Here is a 23,023-nt window from a genome sequence, read left to right as displayed (position 1 = left end):
TTTTGGTTTTTTCGAGACAGGGTTTCTCTGTGTAGCCCTGGCTGTCCTGGCACTCACTTTGTAGACCAGGCTGGCCTCGAACTCAGAAATCCGCCTGTCTCTGCCTCCCGAGTGCTGGGACTAAAGGCGTGCGCCACCACGCCCGGCTAAGGCAATTTTTAAAAGGTGTGCATGTTAGTAACTTCATCTGACCTTAATCCCTGTCGGCAGGGCAGTTGAGAACAGAACAGACCACTGCCTTCTGTCTTTACTGCTCATCTGGATAGAACGGCCACAACTGACTTTTTAATGAGGATCGACTTCCTCATTAAGATATAAAACAAAACAAGACCAGTCGCCTGTGGTGGAGGAAATAACTAGTTCTTTCCATGGCTGTCTGACTTTGTGATGGCCTGAGCAATCTGTCTTGGTAGGAAGTTGCCATCAGAGATTTGTGGTCAGCCAGAGGAAAAGAAGCACTTCCTTGGCTGCTGCTGCCCTGGGTGTGATGTGCTTTGGAAAGATATTGTGGGAAATAAGAGCCTGGAGGGTATACTGGGGTGAAGCAGGGTCTCAGAACTCACCACCATGTCAACAGATCCTGTTCCATTGATTTGGGGGAGTTAATTTAGACATCTTAAATGGGGTCTTCCATGTTCTTCCTCCTCACTGTCAGAGGTGGCTGAAGCAGCTGTGTCTCAGACCCCATTACAAGGTGTCCCCTTACTCATCAGTATGTTTTGAGCAAACCAAGCATCTTGCCATTCTGGCCATTGCAGCATGCCAAAGTGGATGTGAGTTATTGAGCTTCTTGACTTAAACTCAGTTTACATTTCATGTTGAGGACAAGGCGGAAACATGAGGCTCTCGGTGTGGTGTCTAGTGGGATGCAGGTACAATCTTTGGAACAGAGTTTGGTAAATCGTTATTCAAAGCCATAGAATTCTACCTATCGGATGTCCCGGAGGTTTCCGGAGGTTTCACTTCTAAGACTTCCTTTTAAGAAAGCAGATGGCACTGTGTGATGTGTACAGTGATGTTCTTTGGAGCTAATATCTGAAATAAGTTTAATAATACATCCAAATGACATGGCACTAAAAGACTTAAAAACCATGCTGTAGAGTGTTTAATAGGAAATGCTTAAAAAATGCTCCACGATCACAGAGCACAAGGCAGGGCTGGGGTTGGCTCCCTCTGTGAGTGTACTGTGTTTGTACTCAGATGACTGGAGAGCAAAGACTAGGTGCTTGGTCTTATGTCCTTTTCTCAATTAGCTTTTATGTATTTCTTTGCAGAACAAGTGTTGGTCTCACAACTAGAAGACACACAATGAATTCTGCAAAGGGCACTAAGGAAATCTTGCAGCATACAGCGTGTCCACTTCTTGAACAGTTCTGTTTGTGAATCTAGAGTTCTATTTTCCATGGTATTTTTACAGAACCCACTTCCATTAGATGATTTATCTCCTTGATAGAACTCATATTGGGCTTCCTGTGATTTGGCAAAGGCAGACAGATGTATCTGTGGCAAAACTGTGCCCCGTGCATCCATCCATTTACGAATCCCCTCCCCTCCCCCACCATCACCTACTATTCATCTTTTAGCAAGTACAACTATGGTTTAGGTATTGTCCCAGGTCTTGCGGGTGATTCAGTGGTGATAGAACACAAAAATCAACAACCTTAAGAGGGTAAAATAAAAAACAGACAGCAGTCGTGGGTGATGAGTGCTATACACCTACAAATTTTCAAACTCTTTAGACATCATGCTTAGATGAGCATTTTTAAAAAGAGAAGGTATCACTGTGTAAATCCAGGCAGTGAAGGCAGCAAGAATGAAGTCACTATAGACTTTGTGACGTTCTCAAAGGCCAGCTAAGCGGGAGCAGAGTGAAAAGAAAAAAGTGACCCCAGGAAGGAAAGGAAAGCTCTCTAGGAGCTATGGGAAATTCTTGAGGGACTCTGGATTCTTTATTAAGTGAAGATGAAGTCCCTTTTCAAAGTCTACAGCATATTTACGGCAATATTGGGAGTGGAACCTGAGGCTCTTGGCTCACAGTGCACTTCATATAATGTTGTCTGTCAGCATCTATAATGAAAGCCTTAGTGAAGAGGTGTGTGGGAAAGAAAGCCAGGGCTATGCAAAACAAGTTCTGTTGAAGTTGGAAAAGAGAATTTCTGCGGAGCTTTTATGACTTAGGCCAAAGAGCACAGAACTTTAGTCCCTGTTTTCATCAGATCTCCTCCAACTCAGGAGCAGGAAAGGAAATAGAAGCAAAAAAGGAGAAAACAACTTTTGATTGCTAAGCCCCACAGTGGATTGCCCCACCTCAAATTGCTCTGAAGTCAGGTATTTGGAGAATCCATCTGGGTTTTGCATTTGATTTTATTTTCATGCTTTCAAATATCATAGAGCATTTTTAGTTTTCTCTATTTTATTTTTTGTAATTGAAAATTTATTCTTCCGAAAGTTCATAAACATGTGCAGTGTATTCTGGTCAAATCTACCCCGACTAACTCCCTCCAGCTCCTCCTGGAAAACTCCTAATACATCTCTGTCCCAAACTAATGCATTCTTTTTCTTTTTAAAATAAACAAGTCACCTAAGTCCAGTTGAGGCCCATACATGCAGAGGTGCGGGGCCATCCATAGAAATGTAGACAATTTACCTACAGCCATCCATTCTGCAGGAGCAACTGTCCATAGCTGCTCAGCTGGAGTGAGGCCCTAGGAGCCCTTCCCCTAACCTGCTGGAATTAGGACTGCCTTTATCTTGTGTGGATAACCCCAATTTCCATACATTCTTATGTGCAGTGTCCATGTTGAGTCCAGAGAAGTATTCCATAGTTTCTTCCTTTCTTATCCTCTGGTTCTCAAACTTTCTCCCGGACCTCCTCTTCTGAGATGTTCCCTGAACCTTGGATGGAGCGCTGTCGGGCTGTTGGTATAAATGATCTACCTATACCTGAGTGCATAGAGTCATCCATTCTCAGTGCTTTGACCAGTCATGAATCTCTGAACTAACCACTCACTACCTTTTGCAAAAAGAAACTTCTCTGGCCCATGTTGAGAGTAGCAAAAGTCACTCTACAAATAAATATTTAGAAGGCAATTTGATAACTGATCCATTTTTGAAAAAACAGTCTGTTCTCTAAGACCTATGCCTCCCCGACACAGGCTTTGACCAGGTTTTCTCTGCTAAGACCTATGGCTCCCCAACACAGGCTTTTAGAAGCTACTCTACTTTTCTTCTCTGAATCTTTTTTTTTTTAATTAGATATTTTCTTTATTTACATTTCAAATGCTATCCCCTTTCCTGGTTTCTCTTCTGAAAAAGCACTACCCACCCCCGGCTCGCTCCCTTTTTATATCATTCTTCTGCAAATGAATCTTGCAGTGAGATTGGCATTTCAGGAGTGAATGCAATATATTTAACCTATGGCTCCATCTGCTTTCAGGATTCCCATTTAACTAGGTAGACCATGGCACCTGACTTAAAATGTATTGGAATTATGGGCTCAAATATGTGAGGTGAAGGATTTAGAGTTGAATGTGGATTCCTACATCTCTACAATAACATGACTAATAATACCACTGCTACCTGAACTGGAGCAAGCATTGCGTTTATGGGCACGTATTGTATACCAGGCTCTATTCTAGTCAGTTTATATGCATTATGATATTCAAATCCCTACCACCTGTACAAAGACAGGGGCTAGATTATTAGTAACTATTTTATAAAAGGGAAAGGAACACAAAGTTTGGTGAGTGCTATCTTAAGTGTCATATCGATGCTAAGGATTTTTACTGGCATCCCATTATAACTCACCGGCTTCCACGCCTGACCTTTGTATTCTAATGCTGCCCCAAGCCTCTATTGAATATACGGAGTAGAGTGAAACCTCCACACTTTGGAGTGCTGAGCCTTTGGGATTTTTGACATCTTCAAGTAAACACCAGGCAAGCCCCATTACAGGGTGCTAGTGCCCTGTGCAGTAAGCTTCTAATGAAAGGAGAACAGCTCCTCAACGGTCAGCTTTAGCTCTGGGTTGGCTCTGGGTAGTGTGAAGTTAAAATGCTGCTGATGCTCCTTTGGTCTAGAACATGGTGGTTATGAAGTCACGTCTTTGCTGGATATAGCCGAGGACATTTTCTCAAGATTAAGTGCTGAGACATGATAGGAAATATAGTCATTATTTCTAGCAAATTGTCTGAGAAACCATTTTGACATTGATTTCAAGAAGGATGCTACAGTTTGACATGATTTACAGACTTGGGGTCGGTGACCTTTGTCCTTCCTGCTGCTCCGTCTGAGCTTCTCGTGGGATCTGCTCCCTTCTTGTCTGAGGCTTAGTTAGACCTGCAAATCTGAGGGCTCAGTTTAGGAAGCAAGCTACCCAAGTTCCAATCTTGACACTGAATAAATTTGTACTTGGCTTTATGTAAATCTCCCTGATCTCTTTGGGTTACCTACTTCATACTTCCACCTAATTTACAGGCTGAACCGAGACCTTGCATATAAAATTGTAGGAATGTGTGAAACAGCATGCATTATTATTACTAATAATCTTTGAGTTAGTTGCAACAATGCCTAAAGCCAGGATTATTCCTGAATAAATATCACACCTGTTGGGGACACTACTCTTTAATATGCAGACTTTCACCTCCTCTGACTGCATATTTTTAGACTCTCTGTAACAGGGTGCTGCTGTTTTTCATTTGAAACTCAGTCTGCCTTCTCTCCTTAATGCAAAAGGACTTTTAAAAGTGAATGTCTGGGATATAACTGGTACATATATCGAATCTCCTTAGTCTGGGCTGCTAAGTAAGTTTAATTAATTTACTAACTTAACGTTCTACTGCTAGCAACAGAGCCTCATTGCCATCAGCTGGGGAGAGGGAATTGAAAGCCTAAATGAGCTCATTTTTTCACAGTTGGAATTAGGGACCAGTTAGCCAGTTGTGAGGGTTTTCCAATTTCTCCATCTGCCCTGGGGGGGAATTCAGGCAATTCAGTCTCCCCAACACAGAGTGTGAATAAGATCAGGAAGAGGTACAGGGGTAAGGGGAAAAAAACCCAACAACTCCAAACAAAATAAATAGAGTAAGCTCAGGTTCTACTTCCAGTTTTAGCACTGAACGTGCTGTCTGGGAGCTGCCTCTTGGGTGGGGCTTGAGGAGAGTCTGCTCCCGTGCCTAATTTGGAAACAGAGAAGGCCGAGCAAGGCCTGAGCGAGCGAAGGATATTTAACTGTGTGCGTTTTCATCGCCGAGTGAAGCAGATAAAGAAAAAAACAAATAAACAATAAAAGAATGGAAACAAAATTACAGAAATTTGCAAAATTTGACAAATGGTGGCCTGTGGTTGCCACAAGCTAATGGCTCGCAATGATTAATAAGAGTAAAAATAATTGCATTTCATTAAGATTGATGGCACCCCATTTAACCTCCCCTCTTGTTTCAGCCCTAAAGTGGAAAGAGATGAAGTTCTCATCTATAATAGCTCCTGTAACATTGCCATGGAAACTGAGGCAGAGATGGAGTGTGAGACGCCTAATCAGCCAATTACCGCCAAGATTACTGAAATACAGAAAAGCTGGGGCCAGAACACTCAGGTATAATCAAATCTTTTTTACAGACTGATTCAAACAGCTCAAATTAAATTTGTAATATTGTGTACATTAAAAAAAAAACAATTTAGTCCAAATGGCAGCAATACATAATATTAAATGCTCTCCATCTTTGAGGGAGCAAAGCTTGTGCCTAGCATCTGAATTCATCGTTAACTATGGTTAATCATATATTTTCTCAAAAAATAAACGAGTACTGCCTGACTTTTGTGAGGGTGAGTTTTGAACAGATAACCTCTGAAGCATTTTTGTCCCTATTTCTGCATGCATGTTAGAAAGGAGGTTCCCAGTGTTTTATTTCTTGATCCAATAAATAGCCTACCATTTAACTGGGCCCTTCTGGAAGGCTTCCAGATCACTCGGCCATCTTCGTCTTGCAGGACAACAGTGTTGCTGATCTATCCAGTCCAGCTCAGTTCCTAGGGGCAGGGGGGGAGGAGGAGAATGTGAATGTCAACAATAGAGGAGATTCCTGGGAAGTTTAGAATTAAGAAGGGCCAGAGGCCTTTTGGTCCAGCCTGGTGTTCTCAATGCGTCTTATTTAAACCACTCTCTCCAAGTGACTCTTCTAATAATACTGTGTTCTTTAAGTCCCCAGTGAGAGATCCACAGCCTCTCAGGGGAGTTTACTACGAGAATTGAAATCAGAGGCTAAGAGTTCTTTGGGAATCTATCGGCTAATCTCTTACAACTCCCCAGGCTTCTCACTGTACACAGACCAAAAAATAATATTTATTGAGCACCTACTCCCTTAGGTGCCTTTCTTTTTTCATGAAAGCAATCCTTAGGTCATCTTGTCTTTGTCTCTTTTACTTGGTACAAACAATTATTAAGTGCCTATTATATACTGCACAGCATTCCAGGTCCTTTTGTGCATGCTGTTTGATTTAGTCCACCCTGATCCAAATCCACACACCTTTGCCTTGTGATAATTATTTGTGTGTGTGTGTATGTTTTATCTTTCTGCTGAAAAATGTGTGTGGTTTTGCAAAGTCTGTCTTTCTGTCCTCTCCAAACTGTCCCCTGTCTGTCCCCACACTAGGGTTCTCTGAGTTCACTTTGTCCTGTCCCCAGGTTTCTCACCTCTCAGAACCTTCCCTCCAGGTGACTCCCCTGTGGGTGTCCTTTCACAGTGTCTCCTCTCAAACACCTCTTCCTTTCAGTCCAGGGCTTGCACTGGCTTCTCATTTCCAGGCCCACTGTCCTGTAATCACAGGTCACATCCCAGTCTTTGCTTCTTACCCAGCTGTTCCTGTATGGGACACTGAGCAATCTTAAGACTCTCAGTCTCGCCAGGCGTGGTGGCACACGCTTTTAATCCCAGCACTCGGGAGGCAGAGGCAGGAGGATTTCTGAGTTCAAGGCCAGCCTGGTCTACAAAGTGAGTTCCAGGACAGCCAGGGCTATACAGAGAAACCCTGTCTCGAAAAACCAAAAAAAAAAAAAAAAAAAAAAAAAAAAAAAAAAAAAAAAAAAAAAAAAAAGACTCTCAGTCTCGTTTTCTAAGTTACTTTTTCCTGACAGTCTCATACGTGTGCCTGTGCATGTAAGTGGTTTTCATGCCCCCTGTCCCTTCTCATGTCCCCTCCTGTCCCGAGGAAAGCTTTTCTCTTTCCAGCAAAGTCCCCCTTCCTCTTTCATGCTGTTTCTTTGGCATGTGACCATTGAGTTTAATTTGTGTTTTAGGCATAACCATGGGTAGGATGTCATTTACTGGAGCTGGAAAAATTGGTGAGTGGCTATGCCACTGATGAATAGGTCATGCTCTGCCCCAAACCATTAACTGTCCTTTATTGAGGAAAAGGATCCCATGAGATGTCTCTCAACCATCATGAAAGGTTGAGGGGTTATATCTTATTCAGGTAGCCATAGCTTCAATGAGTTCATGAGTTCAAGAGCCATGTCATGTCCATGAGATGTCATTTTGTGATGCCACCCTGTCCTCTGCCTCTTAAATTCCTTCTTGCCCCTGCAAATGTCCCTGAGCCTTGGTACTGAGGTCTTTAGTGCCAAACACCTCACCAACTCTTGTTGTCAGCTCCAGTTATAAGTCTCTGTTTTAAGCACCTTGGCACCATTCTTTCTGAATGGGTAAAAGTCTAGTGTCCTTAGAATGTTAGCATAAGCAAATTCAGGGCAAAGGACCCAGGGGAAGGTTATCATATTGGTTAGGTGTCTGAGCTTTGGAGCTGTACTACCAGATTTGAATAAACCACATTCCTCAAGGCAATTATTTGACATATCTGTGCCTCAGTTTTCTCATCTGTGCAGTGGGGATCATGATAATAATAGTAGCTACCTGCTCAGGTTCTTTTGAGCTTCATTATATGTAAGACACTGAAAAGTACATCGCACACACACCAAATGTCCAGTGATGGCCAGTGAGCATGCAAGAAAATGGTATCAGTTGTATATCATAGTGCGGGCTGCTTTGACCAGATAATTTTACTTCTTAGATTTCAAAAAAAAAATTTTTTTTAAACAATTCAGAGTCTAATTTTGAGACTTGAAGGATCTTTGTATGCTTCACTTATTTTAAAATCCTCAAACAAGGCATATGTATTGAGTTCTGAACATGTTCAAATTTCTCTGCTGTGTTCTTTTTGTTTGAATTAATGATTTTATTCATTTACATTTCAAATAATATCACCCTTCCTGGTTTCAACTCCACAATCCTCCCTTCCCATTCCCACTCCCCTTTGCCTCGATGAGGGTGCTCCTCCTCCCACTCACCCACTCCAGCCTCACCGTTCTAGCATCCCTTTATACTGGGGCATCTAAAACAATATGGTATGATGCCTTCCCTGTTAAGGGATAGCTGGATAGTGAGGTAAGAGAGAAGGTAAGGTTTACAAGTGGCTTTATAACCTAGAGTCAGTCTGATAGATCCTTGGGTATCACCCAGACTAGTGTTTCAGTGTAAGTAAGATTCATAAGGACAGGTAAGGATCATATGGCATTGTATTTGATACCACAGCCATGCAGCCATAAGTAACTGGGAGAAAGTAAGCTCTTAAGATCTGGGGTGGGGGGGGGGAGAATGAGGGCATGAAAGACCTACTGGGCTAAAGCAATGTATAGGAGACTCCATTCCTTAACGATGAGGACAGTTGTGGCTGCAACCTGTGGTAGTGGTGATGATGATGTCATAGTTTTAAGTAATCTATTAGCAGAGCCCTATTGAGAAGCTAGGCACACATGGAAACAGGGGAAGAGAGTTAGAACAGAATCATCTGGATTGGAGGTCTGTTGGCCTTAGCAGGTTCCTAACTAATCAAACGAAGGTCTGGGACACAGTTTTAACATTTCGACTATATTGTTGATTGTATTTACATATAGAGAGCTGGGGGATATCTGTGTGGCTGAACAGGCACACAGTTGTCCAGGGCCCAGTAAAATATAGTTCTAGGCAAAGGAAAATTTGTCAGTTCGCTATTCTGTTTGCTGGTCTCACAGTGGTTTGTTTTGTTTGAGGAAATAGGTATCTTGAAGTCCATAATTAACTAGGTGGATATAGAATTGATTCATAACCCTGGCCATAGGATCTAAGAGTAATAAGTCCCCGGTGGTTTTCCTATCCATGTTTGAATGTGTGCTTTCTCTTCTTTAGTCTTGGGAATCCTCATTAGCATGCAAACTAACTTTGTCTCAGGCCAGATTGGGAAAAGCACAGTCCTGGCAGGCACTTAACTGAGACAAGTAGAAAATGCTTGGCAGTGGAAGGCTCCAAAGTCAGAGGAATTTGTGAATGTCTGTTCTCTCTCTCTCTCTCTCTCTCTCTCACTCTGTGTGTGTGTGTGTGTGTGTATAGGTATGAGAGTATTTAAGTTTGTGAATAGATTTTTTTTTTTTTTTTTTTTTTGGTTTTTCGAGACAGGGTTTCTCTGTGTAGCCCTGGCTGTCCTGGAACTTACTTTGTAGACCAGGCTGGCCTTGAACTCAGAAATCCACCTGCCTCTGCCTCCCAAGTGCTGGGATTAAAGGCGTGCGCCACCACGCCCGGCGTGAATAGATTTCTTTATCATGGATGCTTAGGGGTATTTGATAGATGAATCATAATGTGAATTTTATGAAGACCCATGGTATTAGCAGAACTCGTCTTTGGAATATTTTACTTCCATAGTTTCTCAAGGGAATGACCTCTCTTGATGGCCTTGTCCTGGAAAAGAGTTGTCTGTGTCGCTCAGTGTGTTTAGCTCTGTGGTTGTCAAGATGAGGTCTTGAGAGGAAAACATAAACCAAACCAAAGTAGGATTGCTTGTCTGGGCTGCAGAGGGATTTGGTTCGTTGTATATGGCAGGACTGATGTTCAGCTTGAACATGCCTGAGGCAACCGTGGAGCTCTGTGACAAGCATGGAGACGAGAAGGCTGAGGAAACAGCTTTCTCCTCATTTCCACCTCTGGGAAATTCTGCCAAGTTCACCCCACTTGTTTGTTTGTCCCAGTGGGTTTTAGGGGCAGCTACTTGAAATGGCCTTCTAAGTGAAGTTGTCTTTAATATTGAATCATGAAACTTGTATCTACTAAAATATTACTTGATGTGAGAATAAAATAAAGATATGTCATTAGGTATAACAATGAAAGAAAGTGATGTGAAATTCAGAAAGTTTACACTACCCACTGCATACATACCCTGAATGATGATTTGAGAAACTGTAAAATGTGACGTGGGATTCAGAAAACAACAGTGAACAGAAAACAAGAAAATTCAGGTTTTTTTTCCATCGGGTACTGTCTACCTAGCCTTTTCAAACATGGTCTCTCTCACTGGTCGGAAGCTCACTAAGAAGTGAGTAAAAGTGTGCTCTACCATTGCCCAGCATCCCACCTTTGTTTATAAACATGGGGTTTGGTGATAAAACCTAGCTCCTCCTGCTTGTGTGTTAAGAATTTTATTCGCTAAACTATTTCTCTACTGTCCCTTGTCATAGTTTCCAAGAATGCATTTTTAACCCAAAGAAAAAGTTACATCTTTTAAATAGATATAATGACAAAAAAATGAAAAAGAAGAGGAAGAGGAAGGGAAAGGGGAAGGGGAAGGGGAAGAGGATGAGGAAGCAGCAGCAACCTCAGCAGCAGCAGCCTCAGCAGCAGCAGCAGCAGCAGCAGCAGCAGCATAAGTTCCTTCTTTAAAGCAATGTAGAAATACAGAGACAAACTGTAGTGCATGGACGTGGAAGGCAAGTAGGAGAAGAGTGGCACATGATGTAACAAAGTGGAGGAAATATTCTCAATGCAGAATTGAGATAAAGAGGAAAAAGACTGATTACCCTTTAGAACCCTAAGCCATTGAATTTAGAGACAGGTACCAGAAATTGAGCACAAGATAGCCCACTATTAGTCACTTAGCTCAATGCTGTGGCCAAATACCTGAAGCAACTTAAATCAGTGAGTATTTATTCTTGGCTTAGAGTCTGAGAGGATACAGTCTACCATAGTGGGTAGTGCTGGTGGCAGGAGTGTATCAGCTTATGAACAGTGTGTAAGAAAGCAGAGTGCATGGAAGAATAGCCAGGCTGTAAGACCTCCAAGCCTACCCTTAGCGATCAGTTTCCTACAATCCAACGTCTAGAGGTTCCACAAGTCTCCAAGTAGCATCTTTATTCCTGAAACAAGTGTTTGAACACATGAGACCTCCAAGCCTACCCTTAGCGATCAGTTTCCTACAATCCAACGTCTAGAGGTTCCACAAGTCTCCAAGTAGCATCTTTATTCCTGAAACAAGTGTTTGAACACATGAGGCTGTGGGGACATATCAATTCTAACCATAACACACATATAAGGGGGTTGCCTGATGTCTAGAGATGGAAGTCATAGCACTGAGAAGTACAATTCGTATTCCTTCTTTTTTTTAAAATATTTTTATTAGGTATTTTCCTCATTTACATTTCCAATGCTATTCCAAAAGTCCCCCATACCCTCCTCCCCACTCCCCTACCCACCCACTCCCACTTTTTGGCCCTTGCGTTCCCCTGTATTGGGGCATGTAAAGTTTGCATGACCAATGGGCCTCTCTTTCCAGTGTTGACCCTCTAGGCCATCTTTTGATACATATGCAGCTAGAGACAAGAGCTCTAGGGGGGTACTGGTTATTTCATATTGTTGTTCCACCTATAGGGTTGCAGTTCCCTTTAGCTCCTTGGGTACTTTCTCTAGTTCCTTCATTGGGGGCCCTGTGATCCATCCAATAGCTGACTGTGAACATCCACTTATGTGTTTGCTAGGCCCCGGCATCGTCTCACAAGAGACAGCTATATCAGGGTCCTTTCAGCAAAATCTTGCTAGTGTATGCAATGGTGTCAGTGTTTGGAGGCTAATTATGGGATGGATCCCTGGATATGGAGGTCTCTATATGGTCCATCCTTTTGTCTCAGCTCCAAACTTTGTCTCTGTAACTCCTTCCATGGGTGTTTTGTTCCCAATTCTAAGAAGGGGCAAAGTGTCCACACTTTGGTCTTCGTTCTTGAGTTTCATGTGTTTCGCAAAATTGTATCTTATATCTTGGGTATTCTAAGTATCTGGGCTAATATCCACTTATCAGTGAGAACATATCATTTGAGTTCTTTTGTGATTGGGTTACCTCACTCAGGATGATGCCCTCCAGGTCCATCCATTTGCCTAGGAATTTCATAAATTCATTCTTTTTAATAGCTGAGTAGTACTCCATTGTGTAAATGTACCACATTTTTTGAATCCATTCCTCTGTTGAGGGGCATCTGGGTTCTTTCTTAACTAATCCCTGTTCTACTTATCTTTTCCTTATTCCCATTTAAATGGCATAACAGCCACTCAAATCTCACCTTCCAGGAAGCAGGCACATGATTTCAGGAGAAAATACACTAGCCAGGCATTGTGATTCTGGATATAATGGAAATGTGGGCAGATAAGTTATCTATTTATTCCTTAAGAAAAAGTCAGTAAATTCACTAAATTCAGTGTACCAGCCAACCCTGAAGATTTAGGTCGTTTGCAAATCCAGGTTTACTTTGCCCAGAACAGATACTGAGTGACATGTTTTTGGAGAGATGAAAACAGAGTGAAGACCCCTCTAGATACCACATCTGACGGTCTCACTTAACACTAATTGTTCTCAGATTCTTTAAAATTTTAGATTTATTTTTATTATTTTATTGTATGAGGGTTTTGCCTGCATGTATATCTGTGCACCACAGATTCTGTATAACCAGGCAGAACGGGCTGGTGACAATGGTGGAGATTCTAGGGAGGGTATCAGAGTGGAGGGACAGTGCTGAAATGAATCTCCAAAAATCAGTGTGGGACTTTGTATCTTTGTTCCTCATATCATGAGATCAGGCCAACAACAGCTGCTGAGATGTCTGGAGTGAGCCGAGGACCCAAAGACCCAGAGCAGCAAAATGCTGGGTGATTCCAAACAATGACAAGGAAGACTGGGAAGACTCCCCTTAGCTTTCTCTCATTGACTACAAAATACCTCATAGACCAATTAATGTTTGATGCTTGGCTGGTTACCTCTACCACCCCCCTCAGCTTTGTGTGTGTATATATGTGCGTATGTGTATGTGCATAGTTTGTATGTATGTATGTATGTATGTATGTGTGTATGTATATGTGAATGTATGTGTGATATATATGTGTAGTGTGTATATATGCATGTGTATGTGTATATATGTGTGTAGTATGTATATATGTGTGTGTGTATGTGAGTGAATGTGTATGTGTGTATGCGTTTGTGTGAGTTGTTTGGGTGTATGTTTGCTTGTGTGTCCATATATGGATGTGTGGGTATGGTTGCATGTGGAAATGAGTGCACGTGCATGTGGAGACCTGATGTGGATGTCAGGATGTCAGGACCTCAGTCACTTTCTGCTTTACTTTATTTGCTAAGCATCTGTCTCTCATTGACCCTGGAGCCAGCTTGCCTTTAGGGTTCCCTGTCTTTGTCTCCTGAGTGCTGGGACGACAGGTCCCTGCCTACCCAGCTTTGCAGTCTGTTCTGAGTTGTTATCCTCACCTAGGGCTCTACCAAGCCCTACTCCAACCCTGAACTGTTGACATTTTTGAAGTTCATTTGGGCTTCTCAGTACATTTCTACCTGAGGATACTTATTTCCTTAAAACTAAATGATGTTTTGATCTTGTGATATCCCATAGTACTTTATCATATTTCTCTCATATAATTCATCTCTTTTGTATGTTTATATTATATGGATTGATTTAAATTTTCTATCTCCCAGCTGGACAATGAAACTCACTGGAGGTGAGATCCATTTAAGATTCCTCACTGAGGAATGAATAAAGGCGAATACCTAGTTTGGACTAATGGTCAAAAATCAACCATGCTGCTTGTTTAAAGAGCATCTCTACTTTTAAAAGGAGAATGTCCTAGAAAATTCCCACAATTCGGGAGTGGCAGCATTCAGTGTTTCCGTTACAATGTTTATAGGTATCAAGAAATGGATTTGAAAAGTCTCTAATCAATTTTGTTTCTCCTATCACAGAAACCCCAAACCAGCTTTCCCTTATATTTTGTTTTATGGCCTTATTTTTATTTTATTTCTCTTTTATCCTCTTCTATATTTTCCTTTCCTCTCTCACCTCTCCTTCCCCCCTCCCACTCTCCCATGCCATCCCTCATTCAGTTTTACCCTCGTCTCCTCTCTTCTTCTCCCTTCTCTTCTCTTCTGCTTCTCTCTGCCTTTTGGACGTACCTCTCTTACCTGGTATGATGGTGATGTGCTTGCAGACAGAAAGTGTGCCATGCAGGTAGGAGCTACCTGCCATGCAGGTAGGAGCTAGTTCTTGGAACAGGGACATAGGAGGTAGGAGCTTGAAGTTCCCTAGCTGACCTGCAGGAAAGCTGAGTCCTTTGAGTCTGCACTTTCTCTGTGAAATGAGGATCCTAATGCTTTAACAACTGTCTGCTGCCAGGAGCTAAGGATCTGCAAGGCAGACATTTCACCTCAGAAGGGGCTGATCTCTTTAGGATAATTAGGCAGGCAGCAGAATCAAGTGAGCTGCATAGCGAACAGGACTCTTGGGGCCTGACTTCTAATTCTAGAACTGTCTGTCTGTGACTGCGAGGCAGCTCACTTAACCTTTCAATCAATTAGCATTACCTGACACTCAGGTTTGGAGGAAGACAGTATATACAAAATGGAATAGTCAGAGAATCCTAGGAGGTCAAAAGTGTCATCGTGATACAGTGCCCGTGACCTTGGGCTCCAGGAGAAAACTAGATTATATGGATTTGGGTATAGCTCCTGAACTTCACCCACCTCCTTTTCTGTTTCCCGAGGTTGTCAGGATACAGTAGCAGGCACAGAGCACTTAGCACTTAGCTGTCCCTCATTCATAGGTGGCTTCCGCATATGCTGTTTCTTATTGTCTGTAAAACCTATGAGACACAACTGAAAAGGAATAGACTTGGGCAGGCTTTTTTGAAAATTGTTGTGCAGGGTCAGAATGTTGTTTTTTGCTTACTGTGATGACATCACACCCGTAACCTGTAGTACTAAAGAAACATTGTTTTTGTCATTGATTCAAATGGCAAATAAGTTCTTATAGGCTTCTTTATTTTATATGCTTTTATTTGAAGAAACAAATCTGTTACTATGTAGCCTGATTTTAGTGTTTAAATCACCTTTTTAAGCATATTGCACCCCTCTCTTTTCCCAGAGAACTTTAGCACTGATCGAGTTTGTGACATCAGCATGCTCTGAAGGTTAGGGTTACATTACATGTTAGGAGTAAATTATACATTAGGGTTCCATGTAATATACATTATCAGTGGATGAGGTGGCACTTTCAATAGTTATGTGCTATGCCGCAGACATAAATGCCCTTATTATTTCCAGTTATGCTATACCTCTGAGTAATTACATCACTATATGGGAGTTTGAATCATTCCAGGAGAACCGCTCTTAGTCTTTACCTTAAAGTCTAGTTTCTGACCTCAGTGGAAAACAAAGCTTAATGAGCCTATGAAAATGGCCCTGTGAATAACAGGCAGGGGCAGGCTCCCTGCGGGAGAAGGAGCAGTGGTAAGTAGAATTAGGAATATTGAACTAGTTTCTAGAAAACCTACTAAACAGAGGTTACAAGTAAGATAGCATCATTCATGGTGTTGACTATGAATTTTTTCTGTATGATTTGGGGACTTTCTAATTCTTTGGTATAATCCAGTCTCACAGGGACTGGACTAATCTAAGTTAAGGTCCCATATCATCATACTCTGTTGTAGACTCCTTTAGTCACTGTGTTCTTGATGGTGTCTCAAACTTCGTTGACCATACAGGTAAGAGGGTCAGACAGGATCTCTTCTGGCCCCTCAGATGCACTCAGCTACACTTGACTTAGAGTGCAGAGCTAGGAAGCTGGTGGCAGAAGAGCTGACTCAGCTCCAGTGCAGAACTTCCCTCTGGTTGCCTTTCTCTATGAGACCAACACAGTGTGAATTGGAAGGAAGTATAAATCAGGCAAAGTTTTCATAGAAGGAAAGGTGTCTTTCCCAAGGGAGGAAAGAGAACAGCAGCATGTAGAAGCAACTATTTAATAAGGAAAGAAAATGTACAGTTTATTTATTAAAACATAGAACAAAACAAGAATAATACACTATGAGACAAGAAAGGTGTCAATTCTATTGGTTTTTCCAAGGGACCATCTGGCATTTTTGAGCTGTGGTAATCAGTGGGTATTCTGAGGTTCTTTTCTTGATGGAAGATACATAAAACAATAACATTCCCTTGGCTCCACTTGATACTGGAATCTTCCTCAAACCACTGGATGCTTACCTGACTTTCTTAGTCCCTCTCTTTATATAAGACACTCATTCTTAACCTGTGAGACTTGACCCCTTTGGAGTTCAAATGACCCTTTCATAGGGATCACCTAAGGCCATCAGAAAATATAGATATTTACACTGTGGTTTATAACAGTAGCAAAATTACAGTTATAAAGTAGCAACAAAAATAAATTTATGGTTGGGGTCACCACAACATGGGGAACTGGATTAAAGGGTTGCAGCACTAGAAAGGTTGAGAATCACTGACGTAAGAGAATAGGAGAGAGAGAGAGAGAGAGAGAGAGAGAGAGAGAGAGAGAGAGAGAGAGAGAGAGAGAGAGAGAGAGAGAGAGAGAATGCATAACAATTTCCAATTATTTCCTCTGTGATAGTTTCTCCAAATCCCATTTCTATTTTAAGAGCTATGGAGCACTGTACTTGCCTAGCCTTTTGAGCTTTGATGGGACATCTGATTTGAATAGGATGTGGATAGATAGCAGCTTTGCATGTAAGGACCCTTCTGTCCTTCATTTCCAATGTTAGCTCATTATAAGAATTGTTATTAATGTCATTTGTGTATGTGTGTTTGTATGTATGTATGCTGGGTTTTAAATGTGAAAACATCTGTGTGGAGGTAAATGGAAAGATCTCAAGGGTTGGTGATTACCTTGAACTTCAGCTGCTGGGTATATAGGATAGCCTTTCCTCCAGCATCTATCTCCCATCTCCTGTAAGAGTGCCGGGGTTCCAGACACACACTGTTGTGTCCCACTCCATGTGGGTTCTGAGGATTAGAACTCAGCTCCTCATGCTTGCATGACAAACACTTTACCTCCTCAGCCATCTCCTCAGCCCCCATGTCTGCTTATTAAATGAGAAATGAGAGAATGATATATATATATATATATATACACATACATAATAATGATTGTTCTGACCCAGAGACCTAGAGAGTTGGTGTGGACATAGACAGAAAAATAATCTTGTTAACTTTGTATGAACAAAGATGGGAGTGGTGAGAGGGCTTAGCAGTTAAGTGTGCTTACTGCTTTTGTAGAGGACCAGGTATTTGTTCTTAGCACCCACACAACAATTCATAACTGCCTGTAACTCCCCTTCCATGGGATCCAATGACCTCTTCTGGCCTCCACAGTCTCCGGTACTTTCACAGTACATACACATGATTAACCACTCAAGCTTACATAATACACACATACATATAAGTACATACATACGTACAAACAAATAAAAAACAATAAATAAATTAATCTTCAAGAAATAAAAAGCTTATGCCACTGAAGACGGGGGATCATTTCTTACTATGCATGACCTACTGACTGTTCCATATTTCACAAGTGGCTTTTGTAGCCTCGCAGCATCCTAGGTTCTATATGCTACCTTTGATTTCTCTTTCTGAGTCTACACTGAGTCTCAAAACCTAATGACTCTTGGTGACAAATATGACAGGTGACACTTTAAGAAGGGAGCATTAGGTAGTCTGATGGGCTGATGTGCTCTGAGGGAGTAAGGTGGAGTAAGCTTCCCTTCCATGGGTACTGTGTTTCTGTTCTTACCTGCAGTCCCTATCTCTTGAAGATGCTCAGTGGAGTTTTCCTGTACTGAGACTTATTCACCCTTCACAGTATTGTTACAAACTGTAGGGATAAGTCGGGGTTTGCGACTCTCCTGGCAACTATGTCTTAAGTCTCTCCTCTCTTTTTTTTTTACTGAGAATATTAAGCATTAAGAAAGTTTATTCAAGCCAGGCGTGGTGGTGCACACCTTTAATCCCAGCACTCGGGAGGCAGAGGCAGGCAGATTTCTGAGTTCGAGGCCAGCCTGGTCTACAGAATGAGTTCCAGGACAGCCAGGGCTACACAGAGAAACCCTGTCTTGTAAAACCAAAACCAAAACCAAAAAAAAAGTTTATTCAAATGTAGTAATGTCTATATCTACAATTTATACTATATTCATATCAATACCCATAGCTCATTATAATCCACAGACATTTTCTGTATACTCTTGCTTTCTATTTTTTTTCACATTGAATTTTACATTAAAAATATCAATGGAAAAAGGGGCCATGAATTTTGAAGAGAGAAGGGAGGGGTGTATGGAACATTTGGAGAGAGGAAAAAGAAGGGAGGACTGTTATATTATAATGTCAACCATGACCATATTTATTACTGTGAAGAGCTGGGGGGATGGCTTAGTAAAGTGCTTGTCTTTTAGACACTAGTGTTCAGCAAACTAGTGTTAAGTACACTAGAGTGAGAACCTGTGTTAAAATGTGAGTGTGGTAGTGAACGCTTGTAATCCCAGTCCTAAGGATGGGGAGAGCAGGAGATCCCTGGGAAATCACTGGCTAACCAGCCTCTCCTAGTTCTTGAGATGCATGTCAGTGAAAGTCTCTGTCTTGAAATACCAAGGTGAAAGGTTGTTGTGTCTGGCCAGTAGATCACAACCTGGGTTCTAGCCTGGAAAGGCATTTTGGAAACCTGGAAGGGAAGAGGGGCTGGGCTGAGGGAGATAAGGAAGGAACTAAGACAAAGCTCTCTGTTCAAGGTTTAATTTTTACTATTCCAGCACTCAGTTATGAAGGAAGGGGGAGGAGCCCAATTCCCGCCAAATAATCTTGGGGTCCAGTAGCAGGGTGATCACGTGATGGCTTCGGAACAGCAAAGCGGCAGGTTCCAGCAGTGGGCGTGGCAGAACGATTGAGCGGGAAGCTCCATCCAGGTGTAAACAATGGAACTATTAAGGCTACAAAAGGTATTCCAAAGAATAACACCATAGCTGTCCTCTGCCCCCCATAAGCATGTGCATGCTATGACTGTGTGTCTACATGTGTGCTGCATACATGAACACATACCCACATACAAATCCTATCATTAAGACTTCAGAAACAAATGGAAGGAATTCAAATAGACTTAAATGACAGGGAGATTATGTCGGCTCACTGAATGGGAGAGCTTGGGGGTCCTAGGGATAGCAATGGCTTGATTGAGCTGCTTGGGTCTCTGCAGTATTCAGTTTAAACCTAAATCTGTCTCTGGTAGCCACAGAAGGCTTTTATGGTTCCCAGGACCACTTGCTTTCCTACTCACGTGACCTGGGAATTAGGGGTTCTTTTTTGCACAGTTAGCAAGGAGAGGATATTATTTTCTCTATATACTATTACATCTATTCAAGAAAGCTCTACACTAAGTTGTTGGATTGTAGTGCTCTGTGCTCAGAGTTTGGTTTTAGCCAATGTGTGTCCACTGTGAACCTTGACTTAAACCTAATCTCATTTCAAATGTCTGATCAGGAAAATGGAATCAATGATGCCTGGAAGGGAAAGTTTGAGGGTGTTGTTGAATGGCAAGCTTGGAAGTGGAAGTTGAGTAGTCCAACCATGCTTGTCTGCATATTGTCATTTATTTCTCTGGTCCTTCTTACTGAAAGCTTTTGATAACTAGGCATTGGGGATATGTGGACTCTAATAGGGGTGGGAACCAGAAATCTGTTCTATATGATTGGAAGAGTTCGGTAACGCTCCCTTAGAATATAATAGGGGTGTTTACTTCCAACAAACAAACTGCGAAAACGTGATGACTGATGGAACATGCCTATCTCAGTGGTCTGCAGGATCTCAAAATTAACTCTGTGTTTCTCTGACGATGTATACCTTCCTAATTCAAAATGACAGTAGGTTGTTTGTTTTTATGATAGACCAACTCCCAATGAGATGGCTCATTATTCAGTTCTGTGCAAAGCAACTTCCCTTTAACAAAGACAGAATCAATAATCTTTGGGAAGGAAGTGCCCCATTCTAAGATTTTGCTTCCAAGTGATGACTTTTCAGGAACGTGGCAAATATTAATTAAATTTCCCAGCCTTTCTATGTAATAAGCAAAGAGGAGCAGACCCAGGACCCTCCATAGTTTAATGTAAAACTCGATGGCTTCTACTGTTGAGGCCCACAGCAACAATACCAGCCACCTGAGAGTATTGTTTTTTTAACTTTGTTCCCTTTGTATGGACAGCCAAGCAGAAGCAAACCGATTTTGTTTGGGTTCTGCCTGGCATTGGCTCTTTGGAGTCTGAAGAACAGTACCTGATAACTTTGTGAACATGTAGGAAATGCAGACACTATGCCATGTAGGTAGACACCTGGCATCCCTGCACTGGGAAATTGAAATTGTTTAATTTTTAACCCTCAAACAACAGAGGACTCAGAGGATTCCAGTCACTGGTTAGCCATGCTACAGGGCTCTTTAGGACTAATTTGAAAAGAGAAAGAAAAGACTATGAAATGGTGTTAAGTGTTTGGGATGAAATGGCTAGCCCAATCTACTGGACTTTGAAAAGGTTTTGATCACTCTACAGAGGAAACTAGAAAGTCTTGCTCAATGACTAAGTCACAAGCACAGTATAACAATATGAGGATACTATATATCTTAAATTTAAAAATAAATGAAGGCAAAGAAATCTTCTGACTGAAAAGAGTCACCTGCAAATTCCCTAGAGGGTATGGCATTTAAACTTAGGCTCGGAAGAGTGACCTGGATTTGGATGAGGGGACAGAGGTCACAAGATATTACAATGACCAGTCTTATAGAGTCTACATTGTGGGGGAATGAAATATAGAAATAGTTAGAGTGGGAGGTGAGGTTTGAAAGAATGTCATTGGGGTGAGTGTTCCAGGGGAGAGCGTGGAGAGTACCATGAGCTGTCTTGAGCATCACTTGAGAAGTGTGTCTTTAAACCAGAAGGAAATGTAAGACTCTCAGGGAATTCATCTTATAGCCATGGGTTGCTCTTTCATAAAAAAATACCCTTTAGAGCTCATATCAGAAGCAGAGAACTAGAGCTGTTGAACAGGGCTGAGTTACAGGTTAGTTCTCACTGGCATAGCAGCTGTTCCCTGGAAGCTCAGATACATGTCTATGAAGGAAAACACTGGCCACCATGTCAGATGGTAGGCAGTCAGGCATCTTATAGCTACAGCCCAGACAGAAGGACAGCTTAGACAGGTGCTCTGGAAAGTAATGTTGAGGAGCCTGGAATGGCTTTTTGAATGGCAACAGAACTGGTTGTTGTCAACTGGCTTTAGACTTCTGGTGAATCAGAGAGATGGTGTGGTTTTATCACTCTAATAGTGACCCAGGTTCTGCCTCTTAGCCTAGCATTATCCCAAGACTATAGGCAAGTTTAGAAAGTCTGGTTCTCCATCTCTAATGAAGAATTAGACTGAACAGAAGTTTCTAGTGTGAATCCTGCGTACAGTTAGTGAGATGGGATTTTCCCATTGGAAAATAAGCACTCCATGGTCAAATAAGTTCAGGGGACAGGGCACCACTCCAAGAGCCATGTCTAGAAACAAAGTAAATGCTTGAAAAAGAGTACAGAAAGAAAATGAGCTTGATTCTGTTGAAGCTGGCCTTCTCTAACATTGCTGGCTCAGTAGACTCATTCATCTTTCCCCCATGGGACACTGTTTGGCTTTCTGTGAGACTTTGAGAAATTTGGGAACAGATCCTTTGCAGGTCCCTCTCTGTTACCTCCAAAGACATTTAACCACAGATTTTTTATTTTTTAGATTTTTAAATATAAAAAATTTTATTATCTTTTAAGGTCCATATATTTATTATTATTATTATTATTATTATTATTATTATTATTATTAATCACATTCTTTCCTCTGTTTCAACTCCTCACTTCCCTAACTACCTAGCTTCATGTTCTTTCTCTGTCTCTCTCTCTCTCAAAAATAAAACAAACAAACAAAAAATCAAACAAAGACACAAACTGCATTACCAAAGCAAACCAAAAATTGTACAAAACCCCCAGAACTCAAAACAGGTGAAGTGAGCAGGTCAAACCAGTAAGAAACCAGCAACTTAGATCTGGGATCATCAGCACCATGGTTTTACCTGGGAACAGCTCTAGGGGATGAAGAGATACTTGAAGGTGGCCTCCACCTTAACCAGGAGTCTGGGAGGTCTTGGTGGCCAGACACAACCTGAAGGAGGTGTAAGTTGAGACTTGGTTGGGTTGGTGCTTGAATAAGCATCGTCATCATCACCATCACCGTCATCATCTGACTAAAGTTTACTACCTCCTTTATCTTTTCTTTTTTATTTTATTTAATTAGATATTTTCTTTATTTACATTTCCAATGCTATCTGGAAAGTTCCCTATACACCCCCCCCCGCCCTGCTCCCCTACCCACCCACTCCTGCTTCTTGGCCCTGGCCTTCCCCTGTGCTGTGGCATATAAAGTTTGCAAGACCAATGGGCCTCTCCAATGATGGCCAACTAGGCCATCTTCTGCTACATATGCAGCTAGAGACGCAAGCTCTGGGGGGGGGGCAGTACTGGTTAATTCATATTGTTGTTCCACCTATAGGGTTGCAGACCCCTTTAGCTCCTTGGGTGCTTTCTCTAGCTCCTCCATTGGGGACCCTATGATCCATCCAATAGCTGACTGTGAGCATTCACTTCTGTGTTTGCTAGGCACTGGCATAGCCTCACAAGAGACAGCTATACCAGGGTCCCTTCAGCAAAATCTTGCTGGCATATGCAATAGTGTCTGTGTTTGGTGGCTGATTATGGGATGGATCCCCGGGTGGGGCAGTCTCTGGATGGTCCATCCTTTCATCTTAGCT

The 23,023-nt window shown here is 41.9% G+C and overlaps 1 protein-coding gene across 3 annotated transcripts in view; it reads left to right on the top strand.

The window, feature by feature from the left end:
* The window catches only part of Pkhd1 (PKHD1 ciliary IPT domain containing fibrocystin/polyductin), a 499,157-nt gene that overhangs the window by 91,133 nt on the left and 385,001 nt on the right, over nt 1-23,023 (top strand). For all 3 annotated transcript variants that reach the window (XM_029477027.1, XM_029477026.1, XM_021159032.2), the window contains exon 35: nt 5,443-5,593. In XM_029477027.1, coding sequence (XP_029332887.1) covers nt 5,443-5,593 — 151 coding nt within the window. The remainder of the gene's footprint in view (nt 1-5,442; nt 5,594-23,023) is intronic.

This window comes from Mus caroli, chromosome 1 (genome assembly GCF_900094665.2).
Source record: "Mus caroli chromosome 1, CAROLI_EIJ_v1.1, whole genome shotgun sequence".
NCBI classification, from domain to species: Eukaryota; Metazoa; Chordata; class Mammalia; order Rodentia; family Muridae; genus Mus; species Mus caroli.
This window is presented reverse-complemented; position numbering and strand designations above follow the sequence as displayed.